We start from the raw sequence: 11,467 nt of genomic DNA on the forward strand, positions 1-11,467 counted from the left end.
TTACTGATTAATATAATCACAATTTGGGAATAGAAATAATTTTGAGTAACTTAAATATTGATGAGGGGGCACCCAGATTTGAACTGGGGACCTCTTGATCTGCAGTCAAATGCTCTACCACTGAGCTATACCGCTGAGCTATACCCAGAACGGGGGCCTGATTGGGGGCCTGATTGGGGATGATCAGCCATGATCACATTGAATGGCGGTGCAGGCTCGAAGGGCCGAATGGCCTCTACTCCTGCACCTGTTGTCTATTGTCTAGTGAACGTCTGAACATGTGACAGGGCAGTGCTTCGGGCTGTGCCAGGCGGGCTACTTATAACACTGCTCTCTGTTGGCAGAATATCAATCACTCGAGTGACAGCGGACATCTCGTTAGCGAAGAGATCGGTGCTGAACAACCCCAGCAAACACACGATCATCGAGCGGTCTAGCACTCGCTCCAGCCTGGGTGAGTGAGTCCCTCGCAAAATGTCTCTCTCCTCGAAGGACAATCTCAGCTGCCGTTCAAAGCCAACCTCTCATCACTTCCAAGGAGGCGCCCGACAGGCGGCTATCTGCGTGCCGGCCACAGAAGCAGATCTGCAACCACACGTTACAGTCGCTCCACTCTCTTAAGGGCCTGCCCCACTGGGTGGTTTCATAGCAAAAGGATTTGAGTATAGGAGCAGGGAGGTTCTACTGCAGTTGTACAGGGTCTTGGTGAGACCACACCTGGAGTATTGCGTACAGTTTTGGTCTCCAAATCTGAGGAAGGACATTATTGCCATAGAGGGAGTGCAGAGAAGGTTCACCAGACTGATTCCTGGGATGTCAGGACTGTCTTATGAAGAAAGACTGGATAGACTTGGTTTATACTCTCTAGAATTTAGGAGATTGAGAGGGGATCTTATAGAAACTTACAAAATTCTTAAGGGGTTGGACAGGCTAGATGCAGGAAGATTGTTCCCGATGTTGGGGAAGTCCAGGACAAGGGGTCACAGCTTAAGGATAAGGGGGAAATCCTTTAAAACCGAGATGAGAAGAACTTTTTTCACACAGAGAGTGGTGAATCTGTGGAACTCTCTGCCACAGAGGGTAGTCGTGGCCACAGTTCATTGGCTATATTTAAGAGGGAGTTAGATGTGGCCCTTGTGGCTAAGGGGATCAGAGGGTATGGAGAGAAGGCAGGTACGGGATACTGAGTTGGATGATCAGCCATGATCGTATTGAATGGTGGTGCAGGCTCGAAGGGCCGAATGGCCTACTCCTGCTTCTCAGTTACTGTACACTTTGGGTTGTGACATCCACAAGTTGAATTCTCAAGTTTATCCACAGCTTCCAACCTGCAGGAACTGCAGATGCTGGCTTGCACAAAAAGACTCAATGTGCCGGAGTAACACTGCAGATCAGGCAACATCCCTAGAGGACATGGATTGGTGAGGTTTTGGCTTGGGTTGGGTTGGGACCCTTCTTCAGACAATCAATCTGAACAAGGGTACCGACACAAAACATCACCTATCCATGTCCTCTAGAGATGCTGCCTGACCTGCTGAGTTACTCCGGCACTTTGAGTCTTTTTCCAACCTGTGACATTCATTTCAGGACTGGCTCTGTTCCAGGAGGCAGCTGACATGTATTTCTTATCACTGACATGTTTTGAATAACATGTTGTACATGTTGTCACGTGTACCGAGGTACAGTGGAAAGCTTCTGTTGCGTGCTAACCAGTCAGCAGAAAGACAATACATGATTACAATCGATCCATTTACAGTGTACAGATACAGGATGAGAGAATAACATTTAGTGCAAGGTAAAGCCAGCAAAGTCCGATCAAGGATAGTCCGAGGATCACCAAAGTGGTAGATCGTAGTTCAGGACAGCTCTCGGCTTGTGGCAGGATGGTTCAGTTGCCTGATAACAGCTGGGACTGGGAACAGCTGTAACTAGACACAAAATGCTGGAGTCACTCAGTGGGTCAGGCAGCATCTCTGGAGACAAGGAATAGATGACGTTTCGGGTGGAGACTCTTCTTCAGTGGAAAGGTCTCAAAGCTGTTGTACCAATGGGCCAACCTACAATTGGGATCGCTTTGAAAGGAAATGCCATATTTACAGCGGCCATGAGAAACATTAGACCTTTCAAGCACTGAGCATCGCCCGGAGTGTGTAATGAGTGTGTAGGAGGGAATCTTTTAGAAACATATCAAATTCGTAAGGGATTGGGCAGGCTAGATGCAGGAAAAATGTTTCCCCTCAGTCCCATTCTCCTGCCTTTCCCCCCTAACACCTGATACCCTTACTAATGAAGAATCTATCAATCTCCGCCTTAAAAATATCCATTGACTTGGTCTTCATCATGGTCTGTGGCAATGAGTTCCACAGATTCACCACCCTCTGACTAAAGAAATTCCTCCTCATCTCCTTCCTAAAGGAACGTCCTTTTATCCTGTGGCTCTGGCCTCTGGTCCTAGACTCTCCCACTGGTGAAAACATCCTCTCCACATCTACTCTCTCTAGCGACAAGTGCTGGAGTAACTTAGCCAACATCTGCAGTTCATTTTATCAACTTCTCAGGATAAAGAATGGCAGGTGATAAACACTGCCACTTAACGGCAGGAAAAGGTATTACTGGCTATATTTCTTATTAATCATGCAGGTCCACCACTGATAGCAAAAGGATTTGAGTATAGGAGCAGGGAGGTTCTACTGCAGTTGTACAGGGTCTTGGTGAGACCATACCTGGAGTATTGTGTACAGTTTTGGTCTCCTAATCTGAGGAAGGACATTCTTGCCGTAGAGGGAGTACAGAGAAGGTTCACCAGACTGATTCCTGGGATGTCAGGACTTTCATATGAAGAAAGACTGGATAGACTCGGCTTGTACTCGCTAGAATTTAGAAGATTGAGGGGGGATTTTATAGAAACTTACAACATTCTTAAGGGGTTTGACAGACTTGATGCAGGAAGATCTCTGGAATTCTCTGCCACAGAAGGTAGTTGAGGCCACAGTTCATTGGCTATATTTAAGAGGGAGTTAGATGTGGCCCTTGCGGCTGAAGCGATCAGGGGGTATGGAGAGAAGGCAGGGACGGGATACTGAGTTGGATGATCAGCCATGATCATATTGAATGGAATGGTGCAGGCTCGAAGGGCCGAATGGCCTACTCCTGCACCTAATTTCTATGTTTCTATGATTTTCCGGCCCCTTGGTTCCAGAGCCTTTCTGGATTATCCGTTTTGCCGGACCAACAGAGGTCACGGGCTCAGAGAGGAGTCCAACGGTACCGGAACGTCCCGCCTTGTCCGTCGGGGAGCCGAGATTCCGGCCCGCAAAGTCGACCTCGGAAGTCGGCCATGGGATGGGATCTGCTGGCTCTGGCCGGGCGGGAGTTCCAGGGGCCAGGCCACAGGGAGGGGCGACTTCAACCCGCCGATTGGCCGCGGAAGTCCCAATGAGGTCGAGATCGGCCACCTCACCCGGCCTAGGCACCACATTTACGGGGGGGACTTCCAGGTGGGGGGGGGGGGGGGGGGGGTTGGGGGGGGGGGGGGGGGATCTCGACCCGAAACATCGCCCATTCCTTCTCCCCAGAGATACTGCCTGTCCCGCTGTGCTATTCCAGCATTTTGTGTCTACCTTAGAAATTAAAAAATCCTGGACATGATCATCCCAATCCGAGGAAACTTGATAACTCAGTGGAGACAAAAAAAACTGCAGGTGCTGGAATCTGAAGCAGAAACAAACTGCTGGAGGACCTCAGCGAGACAGGCAGCATCCTCAAAGGGAAATGGACAGAAAACATTTTAGGTTGGGAGGCACAAACCCTAAGCCGAACATGATGCCATGGCCAACTCTTGTCTGCCTACACCTACTCCACACCCCCTCCATTCCCTGCATATCCATCTAAAAGTCTTTGAAACTGTCTGAAGAAGGGTCTCGACCCCGAAACGTCACCTATTTCCTTCGCTCCATAGATGCTGCCTCACCCGCTGAGTTTCTCCAGCATTTTTGTCTACCTTCGATTTTTCCAGCATCTGCAGTTCTTTCTGAAACAAATAAAGTATTTAAAAATTTAAAATGTCACAATTGTATCTGCCTCCACCACCGGCTGCCGGCAGTGCGTTCCAGGCACCCACCACCCTCTGTGTATTAAAACAAATTGTCACACACACTTTAAACCTTGCCCCTCCCAGCTTAAAGCCATGCCCTGTAACATGCCCCTTCAAGACTGGGTACCTTCACCATTACCACAGGCACTGAATTATTCTGGAAAAAAACCTGCTCTATATTCCATGGTCACAACAAAAGCTACTAATACAACATCGATGGTTAAGGGTCGATCATTAATTGAAATTCTAATCTGAATTTTAATAAGTGTGCACACTAAACTGACTTGTCTTGGATTTTTCTCTCCCGTTCTCTCACTCCATGGTTACTCTCCTTCCTCCTCAGACGTGTTGGGTATGTATATACTGCCAAAACATGTGCCCCCTGCCATGTCCCGTGTCTGATTTGCGTGCGTGTGTGTGTGTCCGTGTCTCTCGAACTGCTTGCCACCCCCCCTGCAGCAAGGGAATGAACCAGCTGCAATTAGTCGACTGTTAGCGGGCTGTTGGCCACACCACCACCCCCTCCCGGCTGCCTCACCTTGACATGTTCACCGGGGCTGTTCGCAAGTTCACAAACTCACTAGTTCACAAGTTCACAAGTGGCCCTCTTTAGTCGGCAGAGGGTGATGAATCTGTGGAATGTGGATACCTCATTGAAACTTACAGAGTAATAATGAAAGGCAAAGATAGACTGGGTGGGGAAGAGATGTTTCCACAGGCGGGAGAGTCTGGGACCAGAGGTCATAGCCGCAGAATTAAAGGGCGCTCTTTTAGAAAGGAGGTGAGGAGGAACTTCTTTAGTTAGAGGGTAGTTAATCTGTGGAACTCACAGCCACAGAGGGCTGTGGAGGCCATCAGTGGATATATTTAACGCAGAGATAGATTTTTGATTTGTCCGGGTGTCAGAGGATATGGGGAGAAGGCTGGAGAACGGGGTTAGGATGGAGAGGTAGATCAGCCATGATTGAATGGCGGAGTAGACATGATGGGCTGAATGGCCTAATTGTACTATCACATGACCTTATGACAGTTATAGGAGTAGAATTAGGCCATTTGGCCCATCGAGTCCACTCCGCCATCCAATCATGGCTGATCTCTGCCTCCTAATCCCATTTTCCTGCCCTCCACATAACCCTTGACACGTGAATTTGTCTCTCTCTGCATTAGACATATCCACTGACTTGGCCTCCACAGGCAATGAGTTCCACAGATTAACTACCCTCAAACTAAAGAAGTTCCTCCTCACCTCCTTTCTAAAAGAGCGCCCTTTAATTCTGAGGCTGTGGCCTCTGGTCCTAGACTCGCCCACCAATGGAAACATCCTCTCCACATCCACTCTATCCGTGCCTTTCATTATTCCCTAAGTTTCAATGAGGTATCTGAAGTTGTTACTTGGAAACCAAGCCAGCAGCAAGCTGCGCATGCACGGTCTGCTTGTTCTTAGACGGAAGTGTCTGGATTACAGAAGGCAGCACAAATATTAGCACAGGTGGAGGCTCCTGTTGCTCCAAAGCCAGGCAGGCATGTAAAGGCTCAGAAACGTAGACCAGCGCGGCACGACAACAGGCCCTTCGCTGCTTGGCCCGCGGAGTTACTCCAGCACTTTGTGCCCTTCAACAGAATATTTATTTTCAATTAATAGAATATTTCTGGAAGGAATATTTTAGTCTCATCACCGTAACATCCGTTAGTTGGAGTTAGGGCAGGACCTAAGACACGTTACAGATGGTCCATTATTATACATAGAAACATAGAAAATAGGTGCCGGAGTAGGCCATTGGGCCCTTCGAGCCTGCACCGCCATTCAATATGATCATGGCTGATCATCCAACTCAGTGTCCCGTACCTGCTTTCTCTCCATACCCGCTGATCCCTTTAGCCACAAGGGCCACATCTAACTCCCTCTTAAATATAGCCAATGAACTGGCCTCAACTACCTTCTGTGGCAGAGAGTTCCAGAGATTCACCACTCTCCTAAAGGATTTCCCCAACATCCTTAAGCTGTGACCCCTTGTCCTGGACTTCCCCACCATCGGGAACAATCCTCCTGCATCTAGCCTGTCCAACCCCTTAAGAATTAAGAAAAAGTTTCTATAAAATCCCCCCTCAATCTCCTAAATTCTAGCGAGTATAAACCAAGTCTATCCAGTCTTTCTTCATAAGACAGTCCTGACATCCCAGGAATCAGTCTGGTGAACCTTCTCTGTACTCCCTCTGTGGCAATAATGTCCTTCCTCAGATTAGGAGACCAAAACTGTACGCAATACTCCAGGTGTGGTCTCACCAATACACCAAACAAACTCAATTTATTCGGAAAGCAGAGCCTGTGTAAAAAGCAGGAGGAACTGAAATGACAACTTCTCCCGAGATATTCTCACCAGATAAGCAATCATTGGAGAATAATGTCAAATAAATGATGCGCCTGTAACTGATCCGAGCCTCCCGTAGCAATGTGAGTAGTGGGCCTGATTAACAGGTGCCATGCCCCATCATTGCCACTCCATGCATCTACAAAGTTGTCTCAATGAGCAGCTGCAGACGACAGTCACCAGGACCAAGCTAGATCCCATCTCCAACAAGATCCCGTCGCCAACTGAACTGTCCTATCACCAACAGATCCCATCTCCAACTAGATCCCATCAACTAGATCCCATCTCCAACTAGATCCCATCTCCAACTAGATCCCATCTCCAACTAGATCATACCTCCAATTAGATCCCATCTCCAACTAGATTCCATCTCCAACTAGATCCCATCTCCAACTAGATCACATCTACAAGTAGATCCCTTTGCCAAGTAGATTCCATCAACTGGATCCCTCTCCAACTAGATCCCATTTCCAACTATATTCCATCTCCAGCAAGATCATATCTCCAACTAGATCATATCTCCAACTAGATCCCATCTCCAACTAGATCCCATCTCCAACTAGATCCCATCTCCAACTAGATCCTATCTCCAACTAGATCCCATCTCCAACTAGATCCCACCTCCAACTAGATCCCATCTCCAACTAGATCCTATCTCCAACTAGATCCCATCTCCAACTAGATCCCATCTCCAACTAGATCCCATCTCCAACTAGATCCCATCTCCAACTAGATCCCATCTCCAACTAGATCCCATCTCCAACTAGATCCCATCTCCAACTAGATCCCATCACCAACTAGATCTCATCACCAAATAGATTCCATCACCAACTGAACCATCCTCATCACCCTCTGTGTGAAAAAAACTGACCCCCCCCCCACACACACACACACACACATCTCCTTGAAACGTTGCCCCTCTCAGCTTAAAGCCATGCCCCTGTAGTATTTGATTTTACAATCCTGGAAGATAAAGTTCTGACTTTTGGGGAAAAAAAATATTCTGACTATCCAGACACAATGTAGACAATTGTTGTCATGGAAAATGTTTACTAAAGAGTTGCCAGGTATTTGACCTCACCCAACCGACGTGTGTAGGGTTAGGTTTATTATTGTCAAGCATGTCCAGGTATGCTGAATAGCTTTGTTTTGCATGCTACCCAATCAGATCAAATAATATACCTAAATACAAGCAACTCAAACTCAAGTACAATAGAGTGAAGGGAAGTATGTAAGTAAGTACGTTTATTTGCCAAGTATTCACATACAAGGAATTTGCCTCGATGCTCCGCCCACAAGTAACAACATGACGTACAGTGACAGTTACGAATGACTCGGAAAACACTAAACATTAATAATAATAAAACATTAATGATAAAACACCATTGATCAAGCATGTGAACCAACAAAATACCAGATCAAAGGGAGGCTACAGATTTCTGGCTGTTGAGTAGAGCTACTACTTGTGGATAAAAACTGTTTTTTATGTCTGGCTGTGGCAGCTTTGACAGTCCGGAGTGGCCTTCCAGAGGGAAGTGATTCAAAGAGTTCTCAACATTGTCCCGCACCAGTTCCATAGACACATATGAATGTCCACATCGGAGCAGAGATGAATTGGACAGTTCCCTAACTTGTTGAGAAGCCTGATAGAGGTGAAGAAGAAGCTGTTCCTGAGTCTGCTGGTGCGTGCTTTAAGGCCACTGTACCTTCTGCGTGTTAGTAGTGAGGAGAAGAAGGACTGACCAGGGTGGGTCAAATCTTTGATTATGTTGGCTGCACTGACCAACATGCCCCGTCTACACTAGTCCCACCTGCCTGCATTTAGCCCATATCCCTCTAAACCGGTCCTATCCATGTACCTATCTAAAGTTGTGACAGTTCCTGCCTCAACTATCTCCTCCGGCAGCTCGTTCCATACACCCAGCACCCACTGTTACTCCTCAGGTTCCTATTAAATCTTCCCCCCCCCCCCCTCACCTTAAACCTATGCCTTCTGTTTCTCAATTCCCCTACTCTGGGGAAGAAACTGTGCATTTACTCAATCTATTCCTCCCATGATTTTGTACATTGATTGGGTACAAGTAATGTCCTATTTTGGTAGAATCATTTTTTAGGTTTGGAGGTCAACATACGTAGACTTTCATCTTTAAAAATGCACTTGGATTCCAAGGGGAGGTCTCACTGTGGGGCGTGGTCTGCTGAAAGTTAACCCTGGTCTAATACCAGCTGATGGGATGAAGTCGCAAGGGAAGAGGAGGAAATGCATCTGTTATTGATGCAAAACTAATGGGGTGGCTTGGTGGAGCAGCGCTATCGCCAGAGAATTGAGTTTGATCCTGACTGCTGGTGCCGTCTGCACGGAGTTTGTACGTTATCTCTGCGATCACATCCCAAAGACGTGCAGGTTTGTAGGTTTATTGGCCCCTCTGCAAATTGCCCCTAGTGGGTGGGATGCAAACGTGTGATAACATAGAACTAATGTACAGGTGATCTGCTGGTCGGCGTGGACTCACTCGGTGAGCCAAAGGGCTCATTTCAACCCTGGATCTCTGAACTGTCTCTAACTGCATCCGAATGTGGAGGGGAAAAGAGTCAGGGCTTCCAGAAGGGAAGTGAATAGATGCCTGGTGGATTATAATTTGCAGAACCATGGGATTAGAACCATATAACCATATAACAAATACAGCACGGAAACAGGCCATCTCGGCCCTACAAGTCCGTGCCGAACAATTTTTTTTCCCCTTAGTCCCACCTGCCTGCACTCATACCATAACCCTCCATTCCCTTCTCATCCATATGCCTATCCAATTTATTTTTAAATGATACCAATGAACCTGCCTCCACCACTTCCACTGGGAGCTCATTCCACACCGCTACCACTCTCTGCGTAAAGAAGTTCCCCCTCATATTACCCCTAAACTTCTGTCCCTTAATTCTGAAGTCATGTCCTCTTGTTTGAAGTGGTTGCTCTTCAAAGTCGTATCAAATGCTCACCTCCTGTGCCAAAACAAATCCAAGATTCTGGTCCTTAATCAGTAGGTTATTGAATGTGGTCCATGTACAAAAATTGAGAGAGCATTGATGTGACCCAACAGATAACCAAGTAGCTCCAGGTAATTAGTTTATTGGTTATTACTAGTGTAGTTGGTGCACTATTACAACCCCTTTCCTTGTTCCAACACCAGTCAAGGTTTGGTGAAGTTGAATCTAACTCTGACACAACCAAATCTAAAACTTCCTCAGCGTTGCGTGTCTGTAGTTTTATTCTTTTAGTTTAGTTTGGTTCAGAGATACAGGCCCATCGTCGCACCGAGTCCGAACCCACCAGCGACCCCCGCACCACTAATGCCATCCTACACACAATTACACCAAGCCAGTTAACCTACAAACCTGTACGTCTTTGGGAGCGTGAGAGAAAACCGAAGATCTCGGAGAAAACCAACGCAGGTCACGGGGAGAACGTACAAATTCCGTACAAACAAGCACCCGCAGTCAGGATCGAACTGGGGTCTGTGGCGCTGTGAGGCAGCAACTCTACCTCTGCGCCACCGTGCCGCCCCTGTCATTCATCTGTAATGGATGCGTGTAAGTTGTCTTGTTGCCCAATGCAAGTTGCCCACAACAGCTCCAAAGTATACTGCACTGGATGGTCGGATTGGAAGTCGGGCGGCCATCATGCAGTGAACCAGAAGACAAGGAATAGGTTGCGGTCTACAGCTAGCACATTGTTATCGAGCATGCATGCAGAAATTAACAGTCCAGCATGCAGATACCACCTACTAATCAATTCAAACAGGTATTTCTCAGGTAGAGGATGCATTACCACTTTGCATGTAGAAAATGCACGGCTTTCTGGGATGCAGGGAGATGCACTGCCATCAGGCATGCAGGAAATGCATTGTTGTAATGCATGCAGATGTTGATACAGGAAAATGCAGTACGCTCTGGCATGCAGAATATGTGTTCTGCAGTTTTGCAGAAGCATTTGAAACTCCCCGGCTGCGGAGCTAAATTTAGGAGCAGACTTGGTGGTTGTGGGATGTTTTGTCCCACTGAGAATATTTCAAAGCACAGTTAAAGAAAGGTTTGGATTGTATAAATCACCACAGGTTCTGTAAATACACTTAATGTTCTTCTATTGAATTCCCTCTGCTGACCCACTGAGTATCAGACTTCACAAACCGTGCATCGAAGGGCCTTGAACCCAGGGACAATGATTCAGTATTATTGGCCGTGATTGCTGAATATTCCTTACATTTACATTGTACCGAGCCAATTGAGCTACAAACCTGTACGTCTTTGGAGTGTGTGGGGAAACCGAAGATCCCGGAGAAAACGCACGCAGGTCACGGGGAGAAACGTGCAAACTCCTTACCGACAGCAGGATCGAACCCAGGTCCCCGGGGCTGCATTCGCTGTAAGGCAACAACTCTACCACTGTGCCACCGTGACCGTCTGGTGATCCAGACCTCCAGTGCTGTCTATGTGGAGTTCCCAGGTTCTACCTGTGACTCTACTTTGCACTTCTCTTGCACTAAAGATTATTCCCTTATCATGTAGCTGCACACTGTGGAGGGCTCGATTGTAATCATGTGTTGTCTTTGTCTTGTCTTTCCGCTGACTTGGTCAACAAAGGCCTTCCACTGCCCCTCGGTAAACTAAATGTAAACTCAAGCCCGAAATATCACCCATCCTATTTCTCCAGAGATGCTGTCCTGGACGTTCCAGTTCCCTCCCACATCCCAAAGATCCCAAGGGTTTACTTGCCACTGCGGGTAGAGTTGCTGTCTTACTGCGCCAGTGACCTGGGTTTGACCCCGACTACAGACGCTGCCTGTGCGGAGTTTGCACGTTCTCCCCATGACCCTCGTGGGATCTCCCCGGGAAGCTCCCGTTTCCTCCCACACCCCAAAGACGTACAGTCTTATGAAGAAAGACTGGATAGACTTGGTTTATACTCTCTAGAATTTAGGGGATTGAGAGGGGATCTTATAGAAACTTACAA

General features: G+C 47.4%; 1 protein-coding gene and 1 non-coding gene across 3 annotated transcripts in view; one reads left to right on the forward strand and one right to left on the reverse strand.

Moving 5' to 3' along the window:
• The window catches only part of cacnb1 (calcium channel, voltage-dependent, beta 1 subunit), a 166,730-nt gene that overhangs the window by 142,586 nt on the left and 12,677 nt on the right, over positions 1-11,467 (forward strand). For both annotated transcript variants that reach the window (XM_055656800.1, XM_055656799.1), the window contains one exon: positions 345-454. In XM_055656800.1, coding sequence (XP_055512775.1) covers positions 345-454 — 110 coding nt within the window. The remainder of the gene's footprint in view (positions 1-344; positions 455-11,467) is intronic.
• Positions 64-135, reverse strand: trnac-gca (transfer RNA cysteine (anticodon GCA)). Its single transcript has one exon. It is a non-coding gene; the product is annotated as a tRNA-Cys (tRNA).

Source organism: Leucoraja erinacea, chromosome 27, assembly GCF_028641065.1.
Source record: "Leucoraja erinacea ecotype New England chromosome 27, Leri_hhj_1, whole genome shotgun sequence".
Classification (NCBI taxonomy): Eukaryota; Metazoa; Chordata; class Chondrichthyes; order Rajiformes; family Rajidae; genus Leucoraja; species Leucoraja erinaceus.